The sequence below is a fragment of the Mauremys mutica genome, chromosome 5 (genome assembly GCF_020497125.1).
Source record: "Mauremys mutica isolate MM-2020 ecotype Southern chromosome 5, ASM2049712v1, whole genome shotgun sequence".
Taxonomy (NCBI): Eukaryota; Metazoa; Chordata; order Testudines; family Geoemydidae; genus Mauremys; species Mauremys mutica.
The window spans coordinates 49149221-49169372 of NC_059076.1; the positions used below are offsets into that span (position 1 = coordinate 49149221).

The 20152-nt window shown below is 40.2% G+C and overlaps 2 protein-coding genes across 6 annotated transcripts in view; one reads left to right on the forward strand and one right to left on the reverse strand.

The window, feature by feature from the left end:
• Positions 1-20152, forward strand: part of JADE1 (jade family PHD finger 1) — a 103519-nt gene that overhangs the window by 62823 nt on the left and 20544 nt on the right. For 2 of the 3 annotated variants that reach the window (XM_045018079.1, XM_045018080.1), the window contains 4 exons: positions 6793-6875; positions 6994-7068; positions 10348-10505; positions 16662-16849. In XM_045018079.1, the coding sequence (XP_044874014.1) occupies positions 6793-6875; positions 6994-7068; positions 10348-10505; positions 16662-16849 (504 nt within the window). The remainder of the gene's footprint in view (positions 1-6792; positions 6876-6993; positions 7069-10347; positions 10506-16661; positions 16850-20152) is intronic. The other variant, XM_045018081.1, reaches the window with a different exon arrangement.
• Positions 11048-20152, reverse strand: part of SCLT1 (sodium channel and clathrin linker 1) — a 131860-nt gene continuing 122755 nt past the window's right edge. Inside the window, exon 22 of one of the 3 annotated variants that reach the window (XM_045018085.1) lies at positions 11048-11251. In XM_045018085.1, the coding sequence (XP_044874020.1) occupies positions 11237-11251 (15 nt within the window). In that variant the 3' untranslated portion in view covers positions 11048-11236. Of the gene's footprint in view, positions 11252-13736; positions 13782-16847; positions 16929-20152 lie in introns of those variants that run through there. The other 2 variants (XM_045018084.1, XM_045018083.1) reach the window with 2 other exon arrangements.

Here is a 20152-nt window from a genome sequence, read left to right on the forward strand (position 1 = left end):
AAATAACCTTGTGACCCCGTGCTACTCCCTGTGAGGTCAGGACACCCAATTTGAGAAACGCTGGTCTCCTCCTCTGAACTCTCTACAGTATAGGGTAAAAGCACACAAAAGACAAGATTTCATGGGGAGAAACCAGATTTCAGAGTCCGTGATGCGTTTTTCATGGCTGTGAATTTGGTAGGGCCCTATATATAGGAAATGATATGAGGACTTATACATGTGCAGCTATGTCTTTACTAAGTAGAATGGGGAAATTAGCCTCAGAAACTCTTCTGCTGTTTACTTTGTGCCCCTCATGTGGGTTCTTTATCCTGTAGTTTGACCATTGGCCAGTTGAGGTATGCCCGAAACAAGGCTTTACTGTGAAGAGTGGCAGCTCAGGCAGCAGACAGGGAGACTAAGCATTTCCTTTTACTTCTCAGGCTGCAGATCTTTCTGACAGAGTGTAGTGTTGGCAGCAGTGTCTACTCTACCTCAAAGCGAGTCTGGAAAAAGTGTAGGCAGCTGGAAATGCCAGCACTTAGCAAAAATAGCAGCCAGGCAAGCATCCATGTCAGAAATGTTTTGCACTGTTGTGCTGCTTGGTTTAGTGATTGCAGAGTTGTATTTATGGTAAGAAAAGTGTGTTCAGACTCCCAGTGTTCTCAAGCTTTGAAGTGTTCAGAGGTTGTAGCAGCCTCTAGCTCTCTTGGGACACTGCTGGATGCCTTACAGGTGGTTTTACAACAGTGTTCTATACAGCAGGGGTAGGCAACCTATGGCACGGGTGCCGAAGGCGGCACGCAAGCTGATTTTCAGTGGCACTCACACTGCCCGGGTCCTGGCCACCGGTCCGGGGGGCTCTGCATTTTATTTAATTTTAAATGAAGCTTCTTAAACATTTTAAAAACCTTATTTACTTTACATACAACAATATTTAGTTATATATTATAGACTTATAGAAAGAGACCTTCTAAAACGTTAAAATGTGTTACTGGCACGCGAAACCTTAAATTAGAGTGAATAAATGAAGACTCGGCACAGCACTTCTGAAACACATGAATCTGTATTTTAGAGAGATTCTTGGTATTTTTCAGACAAAACAAATCCTAGGTATTTAAGTCACACAACTTCTATGTAACCAATGTATTTCTCGGCACAGCCGACCCCTGATATACAGTATAACTGAATATCTTCATGCTGAGTGGAATATTGGATGATGGGGAGAATTTGCTAAGATTTTGGATGTGCTTTGGTAGCGCTAAGGACTTTTCTGTTTTAGTGGGCTTTCTAAAATCAAAACATATTTTTGAGTGGCCATTTCACAAAGTGATATAGTTAGAGACAATCATTTTTTTCTTTTCCTTTTAAAAATTCTATTTTTTTCACAAGTGTGAAACATATGCCTCTTCTCTAATTTCTTGATCACAGTTTTCTTCTAATACTAAAGGAGCTGTATTTTGTAATTTCATTAACCGTGTACAAGCGAAAAAAAGATATGGCTTTGGCTAATGTCAGGCACGTAGTCTCTGAAGATAATATAGGAAAGTTGCTCTACGTATATCTTCCTATCAGCCTTATTCCTTGTCTCTCCAGTGCTGTGATCTGCCAGAGCCTTGCTTCTCTTAACCAGAGACTGTCCATTTATTTTTAATTGTGCCTAGTTAAATAAGTTTTCTGATGGAGGGAAAACAAAATGCAGACTTGAAGTAAGGGGCTGATTCGCCTCTCATTAAAATCAATGGGATTTTTGCACTGACATCAGTGGGAGTTGTTGGATCAGGCCCAAACAGACTGATAGAACCCACTCTGACACCCACGAGAAATTTTTTTTGGTTTAAAAAAGGAGTTTCTTAGGGGTCTCTGTTCCCAGTAATACCTGGATGATTTGTATGCTTAACTCCCAGTAGGTGTTAATGTTAGCTGCTTGAATACATACATTGCCTGTTAATAGGAAGTATATATTTATATCTGATTTTCTAATGCTGATTGGATTGTGTATTTTGGGTAATGCTTTGTTAGTTCTGAAGACTTAAAGTGTATCACTGTGATTTTATTTGTAGGTTCAATGCAGTACTTTGATCAGACCATCCTCTCACTGCCCATAATAAAGTATCATGGTCCTCCATTAGTTAAAAAGATTTCCCATTAACTTGTAAACCAGGCTTATGAAGATGTATTTTAGGGTCAAGCTGCCCACAGAACAATTTGGCCCACTCGTAGAAGGAAAGAGATGTTAGGATGAAGGATTCCAATTTTCATTACTTCTCCATGGTTTCTATACCCAGGTTGATGTGCTGCAATGGCTGCTACACTGTGTGTGTTGGAATTGTGTATTTCATATTCACTATAGAACGTGGATTTTGGCATGTACAACAATTGTGATGGAGTTACCGTTTGTCATTAATCTTCCATCTGTTATAGAATTAATTCATGTAGTATACAAGAAAGATTTTCCCCAAGGTAAATTGTTTAGTTAGGAATGTTTTATGTGTAAAACCCCAAGTGGTGCAGACTTTTGATATCTCGATTTGATTGGTTGATTTTTTTTTTTTTTTTTACAAAGACTGGAGTTTAACTGTAAAACATTGTCTTGATCTTTGATGGCTTGCCAGTCTCGGTCACTGTCTTGTGCTTTTTTTCTCTGAAACTGGGGAAACGTGTGAATTACTGGTGGGAGAAAACTATTTTTTAGAAATACATTGGTTACATAGAAGTTGTGTGACTTAAATACCGAGGATTTGTTTTGTCTGAAAAATACCAAGAATCTCTCTAAAATACAGATTCATGTGTTCTTAAGTTTATCTACAGCGCATATGATACACAAGCACCACATTGTTTCTAGACCTGCTCCACAAGTTTTATTTTAGCAATGACAGGTAACCACTTTCCTGTAATCCAGGAATGTCCTTCAGTACATGTAATTGGACATAAAAATCAGGTAATTTATCAGTGAAATACCTGTAATTGCCTGTGAACTTTTTCTTTCAGTGATTTGCCTTCCATGCTTCCTTCTTTTCCCATTTGTGGTTTTTTGGTTATTTCAATATTATTGTTACTGGGTTACCGAAGGAATGGACAGATTTAACTAGTCAAACCCCCTTTGTTGAAATGCTGTGGCTTGATCCTTGTTCCATTGACTCCAATGATATCTTGCCATTGATTTCATTAGGAGTAGAATCGGATCTTTCCTTTCGCATATTATGGGGAGTAGTTATATTTAGTCCTGTTGTGTCACTTCTTTTGCTCCTTTAATATGTTGCATTTGTGTTTCTAAATGATGTTATCTAAATCTGTTGATGTTTGCATCTGTTATACTGCACGCTTAATAGTTATTTATTATGTGTTTGTTTATTCATTAATTGGATGTTTTTCCCTATTAAAATGAAACGCGTGCCAGTGGTCACTTGTTAACTATAGTTGCCTGTCCTAATGGTCAGTAAAATCTTAATTCAGCGAGAAGTTCCCCCACATTTATTGCATGGTATTATAAACAGCCTGTTCTATTGGCCAGGAAAAAAAATCAGAAGCCCCACTGGTACCTGTTACTAAAAGGTTACACTATATATTCATCAGCTAAAATGTAGGGTTGGGAGGAAACAGTCATTCTTGAATTATGTAAGAAACTTTGTACTGTCCTTCATTTTAGGAAGTGATAAGATTTTTGGGAGAAAATATCAACCACAAATACTCTGTAGTGGTCTGGTCTAATTTGAATTATTCCTCCCAGAATGGGGAATCTAGTGTAAAGTTTCTATATTAACATAAGCATGTCAGAGCAATTTAGGAAGTAGTATTAAGATTTAAGAAATGGTGATAGGATTTGAGTCTCCATGCAGCACTAAGAGGTCAGGTCAATGACCTAGCTGTAATGTTCTGCACTATTGAGATTAACAGAATTACACTTAGGATGATGTTTTGTTTTGTAGCATCTGCTAGTAACAGAGCTGAGAAATATTTTGAATTAACCAAAAGGATATTAATGAAACAAATAGAGACAGAAGATATGCCAATAATTATTTTTGCTACCCACCTCCAGTAGCTTCCCACGGACACACACACATGATCTGAAAAATCTATCCATTAGCAGCTTGTTTAGAAAAAGCCATATGCTTGGTTACTGTCAATCGCCAATTGATGTACACTTCTCACTAGAGCTGAATTAAAGCACACAGTTAAAAATTCAGAAGTATATCACATTGCTGCTGTTCTAATTTTGCCAGATGCATGCATCACTTGTGAACAACTTGTAACAAACTTCCAGAGTTATTAGCTGTGTTACTGGCAGAAGCTACAGAATAAAACATCATCTTGTTAATGGAGTTTGTCATTCAGTACCCTGAATGCAAAAAACCGACAAAAAAAACCCCAATATGTAAGCAAAACCAGCAATCATATCCACCTATGGATTAGAAATCTCAATTCTGCTAGATTGCTGCTGCAACAACCTAATTAGCCAAATATTTCAGTAGCTCTCACTGTAGTTGATCAGACATTAATGTTTTTGAGATTGGAAAAATTATTAGGATCTGGACAACTAGGTACAAAAGTGTGTGTGGCTGTGTACCTTACAGGGGCACAGTCAATTGGAAAAGCATACTTCTCTGAATTATTTTTACTTATATTTTTAACAATAACATCTAAATACTATAACTAAAAGGGATTAAAGAGAAAAATAGTTTAACGTGTTTTTTTTCCATTCATTTGCTATGTGCATTTGTCAGTTCTTGATGATTGGTTTCACTGTTTACCTTGGATAGCCAGTCAGAGTGAAATTCTCCCCTGTGCTAAGGTCCAGCAGAAGACCAGTGCACCACTTAAGGTTTTAAAGGAGACTTAAGTGGTACATAAACCTTGTGTTGACTTTCTGCACGTAAATGAATCACCCTTAGTTACTTTCCTCTGTTTTGTGTGGATCTTTCATGCAGCACAAGGAAGAGAAGAACATTTTACTGTATCAAAATGTGATTATAAGACAAAACTAAACAACAAGGGCAAGGAGGACTCAGGGTCATGTGAAGTACCTGCAACAACTTCAAGTATATGTCTTTGTGGGTGCTCCACTGTATGAGTGTATGCACTTGTGCTTTCTTGACCGGAAATTATAAATAGCAGCGTTTGCAGTTCAATGTCTGTGCAAAGCAGTGCCCGTGCTCCCAAGTGAGAGCGTATGAAGAGATGCAGACCCCAACATTATTAGCTTTTACATTGAATGTGTCCCTTTATATCACTATTTTCTGATGGGATTATCCTAAAGGATATGATTTCTATCCAGTTGCTGCACACATTAACTTAACTTGTGCCACTGTGAACTTTCCATGTACCATCCATTGTTTACCACTCTGTTAACAGAGCATTTTTTAAACCAGACCTACAAATGTGTTACTACCTGAAGACTGTGGAAGGCCAAATGTTGTTGTAAAATTATAGCTTAGTGGATGCTTCTGTCCAGCAACTATGTATTATCTCTTTCGAGTGACAGTCTTGTGAAGTCAGTTTACATTGAAAATAATTTTTTGTGTTCCCAGTAGAGGGAGGATTGAAGACCTGTTCTTATTCTGCGTTCATTGCCATGTTACTTGCATACTACTGCAGGTTTCTATTGAGTGATGTGAGGCAATACTGCTCTCATGGGCCGCAGTTGAAGCCTACACATTGCTCCTAGCACTTACTGGCTGAGACAGCAAAGAACTGAGTATTAACCTTAAGACCATAGTGCCAACCCCGCTTTGTTTGTTTGTTAATGGTTAAGGCTCAGAGCTGTGGACTCTTTGCAGTGCTGTTTCTGGTTATGTGGACACTCTGATCTCCCCATTACATCCTCTCTGTCAACGTCTGTGTTTCATTTTCCAGTCCTCCCTCCTCCTTTGTTAACCACTATCATGCTAATCTATTGTCTCTTCCTTTCACCATTGTCATATAGTTTGACTTGAGTAACATTTGTGTACCTTGTCATGCCAGTAAAGTGTAATTTGATTAAATTAAATTGATCAGCACTGGCTCACCATAAGCAGGTTTTGGTCACAGGTTTTGGTCACAGGTTTTGTGCTGGTCCTGTGGTGTCATAGCATTTCTAGTGGGATACATTCTCCCCCCTCTCCCTGACTTCAGATAGAATAATCTTCCTAAAAGCAGATAAAGGCATCCACTCTGTATTGAAGAATGCTGGGACCAGGGGAAATAGTTGGTCCTGAGTATATTGATTGAAGAATTCTACATATAAAAACCCCATGACGCTGCTCAGTAATCGCCTCATGCCAGAAGACAGACAGACATCATATAGTCTTACGGTTCCTGGGTGTGGAATGGCTTTCTGTTTCACCTTGAAAAGAACCCCATCCTAAGAGAAATCGTGGGGACAGATTTCACACGCATGGATGTGCTGGGACATCAGTACATTAGCTTTCAAGATTTCATCTCAGGCTATCCACAGACATCCCAGCTAGTTTTTAATCCTAAGGAAGTGATTTGTGTTTGGATCAGTATTGTTCAAATAAAGAACTGTTGTGCCATAGATTTTCTAATATGATGCTTATAAAAGTCTCATTTTTGTGAAGCCAATAAATATAGCTGTCGGGATAAAAAAAAATACATGGAAGTGATCACAGAAATGCTAGATTGAGCCAGCAGTTTTCCCCTGCTTGTTCATTATGAAACAGTCTTTTTGAGGTGTGTGATAAAAGGCTGAATCTTGCTCTACTTACTCAAGTAGTATCATTGAAGTCAACTGTCCTACTTGTGTGAACAGTGTGAGCAAAGTCCTTTTCTGACTGATGAAAGCACTCTTTTCAGTTGATCATTTTTATACCGTAGGCTTGTCCACCTGGTCCCAGCATTCCAGATCTCGACACCAGAGGAATTCATGCTCCAGACATGAAGACCGAAAACCTTCTGAGGTATTTCTGGAATTGTACTTGCATTTTGCTACCTCTGTCTAGTAAAACACACACATGCCTTGTTAAAGAATAGATTTCTTCCTAATCATATTTTCTTTCCTTTTCTGCTCCATCTCAGCTGGCACCCAGCAACCTTTCCTCTGGCCAGGAGATCAGGGAGTTCAGCTGCTACCACAGTCACTGCCAGCACCAAGTTAGTTTTTAGCCATGAATATTGGGCTAGTTTGGTACCAGCCCAACATAGCTCTGAAACTCTCTTTCTTTCTTTCTTTCCTTTAGTGGTTTGGGTTATTTGTTCTTGATTTATGGTGAACAGTAAAAGTTTATTTTTAATCGTTTCATAGTCTTTATTTGGCCTTAATTAATAGTTTTTATTTGTTAACAGACTTGTCAAACCAGACATCTGCCTCTCTTAAGCTTCATATGCAGTGCTTTGAGGAATTAAAATCAAGGAAGGAAATTTAAATCAATTTGAACTTTTTGGGTGGGTCATTTGTAGGCACCAAATGCATATGACCCACTGCATAAAAGTTTGCAGATGCCCTTGCCTGAACTGGTCTGAGACAATCATTAGACCTCAGACTGCATTGTGGCTGAAAACAAGGTATTTGCTTCAGAAGATGAAATTTCTTGGGTTAAGTCATTTTCACTGTGTCAAAGTACTTTAAATACTTCAGTGGCTGATGTTGGGGGAGAGGCATATTTAGCTAGATTTCATGATGACAGTGTACTTCCTTCTCCCCAGGGATAATCAGTTTTTCATGGGGGAATTATGTACGCTGTTCAGTGTATTAAAAACACAACAAGAGAGCCACTTGACCATCAAGTAAATGACCAGAGATAACTTTTCAAACCCTGATCTTGTCTTTCTTGGCCCAGTCCTATTTTTGTGCTGTTTCTTTCTCCCCTCACGCACACATACTAACCTGTGGCTCTTCCAGTATTCTATTTTTCCCTCCCTTTGCCTTTCTTCCCGGTCTGAGAGGTCTTTCTTTTGCTTCCCCCAAGCTCCTGTTTGTTCTTATTTCTTGTATTGTCTCTGTCTGCGACAGCATGCTATGCTGATTCCAGTGTGCCAGCAGATAAGTGACACTCACTAAACTCCCAGGGTGAAATCCTTCCCTCATTTGAAGTCAGTGGCAGAACTCCCACTGACTTCAGCAAGGCCAGGATTTCACCCTCTCTCTATCTCTGAAGTGCTATGTGCCAGTTCTTCAGAGATAATGATTTTGTAAACTTCTTTTGGCTCCAGGCACATTGACTGCATCAGAAATTAGCAGAGCAGCAAGGACAGTGACACAAGGCAGAGAGTCTTGGAAAGGATTTTCTTGATGGTCAAGTATTCCATTAACAACTTCTTGTGTGGTAGCCAAATAACTAGCCACAAACTATCAGACTGAAACATTTTCATATCTTGTTTTTACTCAAATCACTAGAAGTACAAAACCCTATGGCTGGCTCTGCTAGTTTACTGGGAGAGCGAGTTTGTTTTGTGGATTCTGTTTCATTTCTTGATTGCAACCTCACAGGACTGATGGTTTAGATTTTTTAAAAAACATTTTATTGTATTACATTACCTATATTCATCCTTTTCTTGAGAAACTTACAAATTAATACTTAATTGTAGTGGGATTTATTCTTACAAAAATGAAGATGTGTACCTGAAATTAAAAAAATGTCATCACTGGGTGTAAACAGTTTTGAAAAATAAAAATAAGTAACACTTGGATGTTCCCCAATTTGAAATCCAGGGCATAACAGAGAGAATGAGAGAGTGGGGAAAAAAAACATTCGGGCGTATCATGTGGCCAGGCTTTTTATACTGTATTTCACTGTAGAGATTTTTTTCCTTAATGATCAGACTAATGATCGGTTCTCTAAAACATGTAAAAAAATCATAGATGACTTACTGTAATTTGAAGTGTTTTAATGGCATATGAAAGAAGCCACTATCCCCAGGGAAGGCAGCCTTATGATTTGTGTAACCACAGTGGACGCACATACCTTACAGATTTGTGCTTTATCCACAGCCAGACACAATTGTTGTCAGATACTAACACAAAACAGCCAATATGGAAGTTGGATTAGGGATTCAGCACAAGAGTAGCAAGTGTGAAATAAATTTGCATCATTAGCAATGTTTGGAGAATCTAGGAATAGTGTCTTGCCTTCCTGAAAATCTGCCTGAAACTTCATAACTATACAGTATGAAGCTGGATATGTGCCTTGCTGACTATACCTGCCATAAACTGATGAGTTTGCATATGAACTTTTCTTGTGATTTTCCTGGCTGGTGCTGGATGAGCTGATTCCCTTGTTTTGTTTGGCAAAGGGCTTGGTTTACAATCTTACATTCTTGTTTTCATTGCTTGTTTGCTTTAAAACCTGTTGCACATCCGTTCCTTTGCATGTGGCATTAATTAGTTAATGTATGTAAAGCGCTATTGAGATGAAAAGGGTGAATTATTAGTTATTACTGTTACGTAGCAGTTTTGGTTGGGGGCAAAAGGGGCAGGGAGCGCTGGAAGATGTGTAGGCAGGTGCTGTCTTGCTATTCTCATGCCTGTGATATCACCCTTCAGTTTCTGCTTCACTGAGAGGCAGTGGCAAAGCAGGCAGAATGGAGCTGCCACAGCAGCAGCACAGCATACTCCTCACAAGGGTGAATCCATGTTTATTTCCTCCTATGGCTTGTTAAAGACCGCATCCCTGCTTGTTTATGGCTGATAACCCCAAACTCGCCAGACATCCTGCAGGTTTTAGAGGCTGATGCCTTAAAAAGGCAAAATGGAATTGTATGCGTTATAGTGCAGATGGTAAATGAGCGAACTCTAGTGCTGAATGTGGAGATGCCCCAAGAGATCTAGTCTGAAGCTTGTTTTAGTTGATCTTTAAGGTAATTAAAAAAAAAAATCAAGACAAGCTGCCTTGCTTAGAATTTGCTATTGCAGTTGGTCACATTACAGTCATACTTTGTTTTCTACCACAGAGGATTTTTAGAATTCTTTTGGATTAGTCAGGGATCTCGTAATTTGAAAAGCACAGGGCTCAGTCCTGGTCCTGTTTAAGTCAGTGGGAGTGTTGGTACAGTGCTCACATGGAACCGGATTGGGTCCATTGTTATTGATAGGTAATGCTACAGTTTTGGTGCGTGATCGTGAGAAGCTTGAGCACCTGCAATTCTCATTAAATTTAGAGGGAGTTACAGACATGGGGCACCACTCAGGCTTATGCCTCTTTCACAGTGTGAACATTAGGAGTCATAGAGCTGTCAGCCTTATGTCCATTATATCTGTGTCCCCTTCTCTCTGCCCCTGATGTGAAGTTAAATGGCTGTCCTGTAATAGGCTTTTGTGTTGGTACAGTGACCTTGTTATGCACTGCTCCATGGTTACCCTGGAGCTGTGAATCATAGAGTGTAAATATCAAATGTCAGTGTCTCTGTTCTTTCTCTTGCTTGGTTTCTTTGCAGGTGTTCAGAACGGACTTGATCACTGCCATGAAGCTACCCGACTCCTACCAACTGAACCCTGATGAGTACTACGTGCTGGCAGACCCCTGGAGGCAGGAGTGGGAAAAGGGAGTTCAGGTGCCAGTTAGCCCGGGGGCCATCCCTGAACCAGTAGCCAGGTATAGTTTGGAGAAATATAAACAACCATATATACGCGTAGGCCATCAGTTATACATCTGGATGCCTAGGCTCTAAATTAATATTTAAGCATCTAGTTAGAAGTGGCCTGATTTTCAGAGGTTGTGAACAAATCCTTTGCCTCCTATTGAAATCAGTGGGCATTGCAGGTGCTCAGCATTATTGAAAATCTTGCCACTTCTTTTTAGGTAGCTGAATATGAATGTAGGAGCCAAATTTAAATTACAGACCTTGGAGAAAACTGCTGGTTTTAATTTTGGTTTTATGAAGTTTTCTAACCTTTTTCTGTTTACTTGTAACTTAAATTACCTTGCAGTACAACACTGCAGCTAGATTAAAAAACTCTCAAATTATTCGGAGCTGTCAGGTTGGGCACATAGTTAAGCTACATAAATGTGAGCGCTCACATTTGTTACTGTAATTACCGTAATCTTCCCTCTCTTTGTTACACTTGCATGTTGTGTCTTGTTTCAAATGAGACTGTATGCTCCTTGGGGCAGGGACCTGTTGCAAACATCTTTATTCTGTAAGGTAACTTCATTGTACTCAGTTATAACGATTCATTAATGCATGTAACTGTTCTTGTTGTTGTTTGTATTGTGGCAGTGCCTACAGGCCCCAGTCATGGAACGGGAGCCATTGTGCTAGGCTTGGTACACACTCACAACAAAAAGATGATCCTTACCCAGAAGAGCTTTCACTGTTCAATAGCTTAATTGGCTGAATTCTGTGAGAAGATAAAATGGGGTGGGAAAAAGCAAGAACTGTCACAGATCATTGTTTTTTTTAAGGAGAATACATTCTGAACCAAACTCAAAATTGCAGAAGTTTTGGTCATGGACTATGTATGTATATACATTTATTTAGTAGTCAGAGTTGATACATGTGCCTTCTGGAGTAGCAAGCTATGCAAACCTGTTCATAGACTCATAAACTTTAAGGTCAGAAGGGACCATTATGATCATCTAGTCTGACCTCCTGCACAATGCAGGCCACAGAATCTCACCCATCCACTTCAATAACAAACCCATAACCTATGTCTGAGTTACTGAAGTCCTCAAATTGTGGTTTGAAGACCTCAAGCTGCAGAGAATCCTCCAGCAAGTGACCCGTGCCCCATGCTGCAGAGGAAGGCGAAAAACCTCCAGAGCCTCTGCCAATCTGCCCTGGAGGAAAATTCCTTCCTGACCCCAAATATGGCGATCGGTTAAACCCTGAGCATGTGGGCAAGACTCACCAGCCAGCACCCAGGAAAGAATTCTCTGTAGTAACTCAGATCCCATCCCATCTAGCATCCCATCACAGACCACTGGGCATACTTACCTGCTGATAATCAAAGATCAATTGCCAAATTAATTGCCAAAATTAGGCTATCCCATCATACCATCCCCTCCATAAAGTTATCAAGCTTAGTCTTAAAGCCAAATATGTCTTTTGCCCCCACTACTCCCCTTGGAAGGCTGTTCCAGAACTTCACTCCTCTAATGGTTAGAAACCTTTGTCTAATTTCAAGTCTAAACTTCCTAGTGTCCAGTTTATATCCATTTGTTCTTGTGTCCACATTGGTACTAAGCTTAAATAATTCCTCTCCCTCCCTAATATTTATCCCTCTGATATATTTATAAAGAGCAATCATATCCCCCCTCAACCTTCTTTTGGTTAGGCTAAACAAGCCAAGCTCTTTGAGTCTCCTTTAATAAAACAGGTTTTCCATTCTTCGGATCATCCTAGTAGCCCGTCTCTGAACCTGTTCCAGTTTGAATTCATCCTTCTTAAACATGGGAGACCAGAACTGCACACAGTATTCCAGATGAGGTCTCACCAGTGCCTTGTATAACGATACTAACACCTCCTTATCTTTGCTGGAAATACCTTGCCTGATGCATCCTAAAACTGCATTAGCTTTTTTAACGGCCATATCACGTTGGCGGCTCATAGTCATCCTGTGATCAACCAATACTCCGAGGTCCTTCTCCTCCTCCGTTACTTCTGATGTGTCCCCAATTTATAACTAAAATTCTTGTTATTAATCCCTAAATGCATGACCTTGCACTTTTCACTATTAAATTTCATACTATTACTATTACTCCAGTTTACAAGGTCATCCAGATCTTCCTGTAGGATATCCTGGTCCTTCTCTTTGTTAGCAATACCTCCCAGCGTTGTGTCATCCACAAACTTTATTAGCACATTCCCACTTTTTGTGCCAAGGTCAGTAATAAAAAGATTAAATAAGATTGGTCCCAAAACTGATCCCTGAGGAACTCCACTAGTAACCCCCTTCCAGCCTGACAGTTCACCTTTCAGTACAACCCGTTGTAGTCTCCCCTTTAACCAGTTCCTTATCCACCTTTCAGTTTTCATATTGATCCCCATCTTTTCCAATTTAACTAATAATTCCCCATGTGGAACCGTATCAAATGCCTTACTGAAATCAAGGTAAATTAGATCCACTGCGTTTCCTTTGTCTAAAAAATCTGTTACCTTCTCAAAGAAGGAGATCAGGTTGGTTTGGCACGATCTACCTTTTGTAAAACCATGTTGTATTTTGTCCCAATTACCATTGACCTCAATATCCTTAACTACTTTCTCCTTCAAAAATTTTTCCAAGACCTTGCATGCTACAGATGTCAAACTAACAGGCCTATAGTTACTCGGGTCACTTTCATTAGCCTATTGTAATAACCCACATTGGAGTGTGCATTAGCAGTCTGTTAGTCATGCCTTGGGTGTGCTATGAGGCTGTAGGCCAAGTGTCTGTAACCATGTAAAAAATGCACCAGTAGCTTACTAATGAAGGGCTTATTGCAGTTAGAGCCTGGCTGCTTACTGTAAAAATAAATAAATAAATAGTTTTGTGAGGGCTTATGTAATGTATCCTTCCACTGTGCAAAGTAGTTGATAGTAAAAGAATTGGCAAACTTACCGTTAGATATTTATATGAACAACAAGAATATCCACAGTTACTTTAGATAGGATACAATTTTTATAAGGGTCATAAACCCTTATGTTTCAGGACATGAACTAACCACTAACTGCCTGAGTCAGGAAGAAACTTTCCCCCTGGGTAGGTTAGTGCATAATTGTCTATACTGGGTTTTTATACTAACATCTGATGCTGGCCACCGTTGGAGACAGGATACTGGGACATTGATCTGAGTTGCCGCTCTTCTGACTCTTTGGGTTGTTTCTCACTCTTCTTACTTCCCAGGAGCCCGACTTCCCTTTCAGTAGCAAGTTGTGGCCCAGCTCACTTTCTGTTATAAAAACGAAATAGGAAATAGCGGATAACTCCCTCTTTAGTTTTTATAAGCAGTTACTGCTTAAAGCACAGCTGGACTTCTAGGAGAAAGGGGATACGGGGCAGTTAAAAAATCCACTGTTTCACTGTACCAGCCCCTCTGCCCATCTTTCCCTTTCTGTGGGGATGGTGATGTTTTGCTACAGAATTTGATTTCCCTGCTGTGTGTTGCTATGCCCTGTTTTCATATTTTTCAGATCAAAATACTGTATAACCTCACAAGAGGTGGAAAATACTAACACCATGTAAAGAGCCCTCTTCCCTGCCTACCTTCTCTCACCTCTTCCTCTTACAGGAAGGAGTGGAGTCGTTTGATTCTCTCCACCCCTGCTCCTCATGAGGATTGTGGAAACATCTTTTTTCCCCCTCTTCCTGCTGCTCTTCACATGTGTAGGGGACAGACTAGGGTTGGTTGGGGTTAGAGGAAGGGAGCAAAATGGTCATTATTGCTCATTAATCCATCCCATAGTTAATACCAAAATGCTGTAATGATCTTGGGCATAATTTTAGGAAGAGGGAAGCATGACTGTAAAGTGAACTCCAGTTCACTGGCAGTTGATGTAGAGTAGGAGGAAATACATTTCACAGAGAAATTATTCTTGTTGTTATTATCGTGCTCAGAAGTGAGCAAGGTGCTTTGTAGGAGGAAACCAAGAGACAGAGTCACTGCACTGATGCAACCAATTAGGGTAACAAACAGTAGGGATGGGATGGGGTGAGGAAGAACCAGGGTTACAGCAATATGTCCATGTGGTAACTCACTGCTAGCACGTGCTCATACTGATGACTCAATTAAATGTTTTTGTGTACACAGTAATTATTATTTTACTACTTTACATCATGAAGATAAAAAAATTGCCTTTTGCAGGTCCAATGAGAATGACCTGTTGAAAGCCAAACTACCTGTTCTAGTCTGTTCATTCAGTTCTGGTTCTTGTGCTGTGCCATCACCATGTTATCCAAGCATGGCACTATTTTGGGCAGCATGAGCAGGACGCTGCCTAGATAGCTATAATTTCCCCACAGTAGGGGATTTAGTGTGTAGATGATTTGGAGAGCAGTGGTTAGGCTAAAACAGTTTCCCTGTGAGATGTAGTATATAATATTGCAGTACAGTATTATTCAGTATAGTACAGCCAGGACTGGCTCAAAATATCAGGGGCTATTCATATACTGACTGATACCTCCCCTGCTGAAAAGCCCAAGATTCAGTGTATGGCTTTTCCATGCATTCTGCTTCAGATTCCTATGATGTACCAGGACTGGTTTGGTACCATGATGGAGGCTGGACTAGATAAATGTGTCCAGAACTGGATGTGTACAGATATAGGGATAGTGGATCAAGGGTTCTTGTTGAACAGGAGAGAACATGCACTATGTGCCAGCTAGGCCACAGTGGAGTGAAGGACATGCTACTTCCCCCATGGAGCTCTCTCATGAAGTAGCTCATTCTCCACACCAGGAGGCACTGGAGCATGGCTGCAGTAACCCTCACACTAGCACTGGTGAGGCTGCCGTGATCTGGGGACCCAGCTGGAGGTTGGGTGCATTGCCTGAACTTGATCCAGATATAAGTTTTATTTTCTGTAGCATCTTTCATACAAATCAAATCTCAGAATGCTTAGAGTTAAATAATAAAGGAGAGACTGTGGAACCTCCTTTGTGAACTTCCAGAGAACATTGATGTGGATGGGGCATATGGAACCTGCTAGCTGAAGGCAAGGTGTTAGCAGCGCAGCTGCTCCATGGCTGCTATTCCAGCCTATGCACTGGAATACACCTCTGCCCCTGTGCACTGCATATGCATTCTTTCTGAGTTACTGGATTTGCATAGTCACAGAAATCCAGGCAACTCAAGTGTAGAGCAAGTTACACTGTTTTAAGTGTTTTGCTCTGTTTCCAAATTCCTTACAATTAACTTTTAACAACTGTGCTTATGCACAGTTTGAACATGGTTGCAACCAAATTATGCTTTAATTAGGTCTGGCTTGCCACTATGGTGACCCCACCAAACCATATTAGGACATACTACAGCTGCAGCTGAATTTAAAAACAATGGATGGATTTTGTTCTAAAGTCTGGCTCAGTCCAGTTTTAGTGATTTTGCAGGGGGGAATGCAAATCCCTGAGAGCCTGGACTTAAATCTGAGCAGGTAAGTGATGGAGGGACTGATTATAAACAATTTTATGAATTGTCATGATTATTTCCTTGTGGAAAGGTATTTAGGACGTCACAGAAATGAAAATTACAGCTATCTATACAAATTACTGTAAAAACAATAGAATTTAATAGAGAATGTTAGCCTGTGTATGGAATTTTTAAACCATCCTATAGAATTTAATTGAGTAGTGTTCAGTAAGTTGGTTTATAGCTATTATTTTAAATTTAATTCCCATGCACATAGTACCTATCATCACGTTAACAGAGTATGGCCTATGTAGCTTTAAAGCATGTCTGTAACAATTCCATTTAAAAGTAGCAAGTACCATGTCCTCTTGCTGGAGATGATTTGTAATCTCTCTTCTCTTAAATCCACCTGTAAGTCTTTTAATGAACTGGGATTTAAAAAATGTGAATTATTTTATGTAGTATTGCCGGTTACTTTAAAATGATATCTGAATGACTCCTTATCTGTTTTATGTACCCATCCTTACTTCCTGCAGCGCTGCGGGACTTTGATGCTACAAGATTGCTGGGGATTTTTAGTTGCATAGAAAAAGGAAGTGCAATTTAACCCCCAGGCACTAATCACACAGCAGGATTAAGCATTTCCCAGTCTGTGCTAAGGGATTTAAAACCTGGTATAAGTAACATCTGTATTTATTATTTCTTCAGGGTTGTGTCTGAGACAAAAGCAGTCACATTTACAAGACCCAGGAAGTACATCATTTCTTCAGGTTCTGAGCCTCCTGAGCTGGGATACGTTGACATTCGAACCTTGGCGGACAGTGTGTGTCGCTATGACCTCAATGACGTGGATGCAGCATGGTTAGAACTGGCCAATGAAGAATTGAAAGAGATGGGTGAGAGAAGCCTCTGGTAAAATTATGCGTGCTGCTGAAGTAGGCTGGCAGTTCTGTGCAGGGTTTGTGGGTGAGAAAACTGGAAAGGAAGAGAGGGGGTGTAAATCATGTAAATTAGGATGTAGTTTATTTGTGATATTATTTTTAAAAACCACTAGCCTTTAAACTCCTATCCCCAGAAGCCCTCAGTGAAGGGCGGCATTGCTACTATGGGCTAGATCTGTGGAGAATATCAGCCCTAGGCATAGCTCCATTAATGTCAGTAGAGTTGCGCTTGTTTACACCAGAGCAGAATTTGCCCCCTTCCTCTCCACCCACAAGAATTCCCGCAAATAACCTTTTTTTGCCATTGTTTACTTCCTTGGAGATAATATCAAAATAGACAATTTAAGTCATCTGACTATCTGTCCATCCATCCTTTTTTGCTTGCTTGCTTTTCCATGCCCCCCTTTCCTTAAATGGAATGAGAAAACTCTCAGCTCCTCTATAGCTAGTTATTTTTTTTCTATTTGGACGGAAGCAGTGTAGTAGACAGAAGTGTTTGGGAGGTTTAAAAACAGGAGCCAGACTGTTTGGGGAGTGAGACAGCAAAGAATTGTCTCAGTGATTCCTTTTGAAAATGTCCCAAACTCTGTTACTGAGTCCCTGCTTTTCAAACAGGAAAAGGGATTTGTCCTGGTGGGGCTGAGGGTTCCCAAAGAAGAGGTTGCATGTGGGGGAAGAGAACAAACCACTTCTTTATTATGATGTGTGCTCCAAAAGTGGGAGCACACCATGGATTTTACTAGGATTACACAGGATATAAGTCAACGCAGAATTTTGACCATAATGTCTAGATATGTGAGAATATATTGTGCCAGCTAGAAGGGTTTTGGATATTTTGGTGAGCACAGATAATACTATTGAATTTTACGCTGTGGCAATTCCCTCATTTGGGTTATGGTTACTGTTTTATGGGGTTACCATTGACTAAACAGTTACAGGACCTGGCAAGCCAGGGTCAGCTGGTTATAAACTTGGAAAAAAAAATATCCTGAAGAAAACCCACACAGAACAAACAAAACTAACAACTCTGATCTGGTCTCATGTTCAGGCTTTTTTACCCAAATCTCAGGTCAGGCCTATTTACATACACAAGGTGGATTACATGATGTCAGCCTTAGGTTACACTTCTGACTGCTTTTAAAATATTCAGCTTTATTTAAACAAGCACTAAATGTGAGCAGACAGTCTGAGATATTCATTCTCTTCTGCTCTCTCTTTCCCCTTCTCTTCCTGGAGAGAAGGGGCAGTTGATCCTGAAGGGAACCAGAGGGAAGGCTAGCACAGCATCAATTACAGGACAGATGTACATGAAAGTGATATAGGGTGTCTCTGTAGGGAAGGAGGAAGGAGGCATGGGGTTTACCCTGCAGCCAGCGGCAGATACAGTGACCATAGAGTCATCCTTTGCAGGCTCATTCCATTGTACAAACTGATCAGAGGGCAGGGGAGAAGAAAGTTCAGAATAGAGTAAAGTGAAAGTTCCCACTTGTGGGAGACCATGTCAGATGATAGGAGAAAATAATTCCCTATGTTGGGAGAACTGTGTCTTTAGAAGCCTGGCGCCCCATTATTCCCAGCTTCTCCTGATTTCTTTAAACATTCTGGGACAGATTCAACTCTTGGTTATACCATTGTAACTTTAGTGGAGTTGATTTATGCTGAAATTTATGGTGAAATTCAGGTTGTCTCCTGTGAGCTACAGCAATATAGTCTAGGGATAGCCATGATTTGACAGGTTTTACTAGCTTAACATGCTCTTACGGTAGATTTTTGTGACTGATATGCCAGTGCACAGTAGTTTGTTTGCTATCATCCTTTACACATGTAGTTATTCTGTAAAAAGTGGGAAAGAAATTCCTTCTTGGCCCCAGCAAGCAGTGCATGCAAGGCCTGAAACATGACATTCGAATTACTCTTATACAAGTTTTGTATAGCAAAAGATATTATTAATGGTCATTAAAATGAGTAATTACTTATTAATCTCCAGCTGTAGCATTTGCCTGATCTCCTGTGGCAGTGAATTCCAGAGGTTGACCTGACACACTCTGCAGTGGTCTTTTTAATATTTAAAATGTGTATTATTTTTCCAAAAGCCCAGATATAAAAATATAAAACTTTTTTATAAAAAACTCTCATTATCATTTCTAAATTTATAGCCATTAAATTACAGTGAAGTCCAACTGTGAGGCAAATTCCAGATAACTAAATCTATAAGGTGTTAGAGGCTACTGCATTGGGACTTAGTGCTGTTGTAAACTCCTTCAAACTACCTGCTGTACTAACTTATCAGCTTCCAATCCATCATCACCCGCTTTCCAGAATCACACTTCTCTGCCATTAGGGACAAATTCTGCTCTCTCTTCCATTGTGGAAGTACTACAGGAGGGCAGAATTTTGTGTGCTGCTTGTTCAGCTGCCCTGTAGTGGTGGGGCCAAAAGGGTGAGAGCTGGGCTGGAGCAAAGCAGAGTATTCACTGCTCTGCAGATTCTCCAGACCATTTCCCCATGATGAAGGAGGTACCTTTAAGTTGGCAGACCCATTAGAATGTTTCTTCTCCAGTTCTGTGATTTGGGGCAGCAAGGGATTCCTTCTCCATCTTCCTGTGGAATTCCTCAGAACCCACGTGAATTAGTTGCTCTGAGAGCGAAGGAGAGGATTTGCCCTTATAATACACACGTCAAGAGTTTTCTATCTTCAGTATGTCATAGTAAACAGTAATTATTGGGAGCATGATTAAAACCACAGGATCTTTGTTTTTCAAAGCCTGTACCCTTTTGCAAACTTCCATAAGGCTCTCAGCTTGGAAGTGCCGGCGGTAAACTGGCCTTGGTGGAGGAGAGAGCTTGCTTTGAAGTAATACTTCTTTTTCAGACATACAGGTGACTGTGTGAAAGGGGTTGTATAGGGCTTGCTGCAACACCAATTCTGAAGCTTTACTGGTTCTTGTAGGGCCATTAAAAGTTGAGAAATGGGATACTTTGTCAGGTAGCTGTATCCAGCTAGAAAGCTGGACTTCATTTGGTACCTTTCTTGCTGAGTTTATTGCAGGTTTTTTCAGGTCCGTAATGAACATTTAACATTATGGGTCCAGTTTTATTACTACTACTACTACTACTGTGATTTAGGTGATGATCACTGTGGTGGTGTCTGGGTGTAATCATAGAATCATAGAATATCAGGGTTGGAAGGGACCTCAGGAGGTCATCTAGTCCAACCACAGGACCAATCCCCAACTAAATCATCCCAGCCAGGGCTTT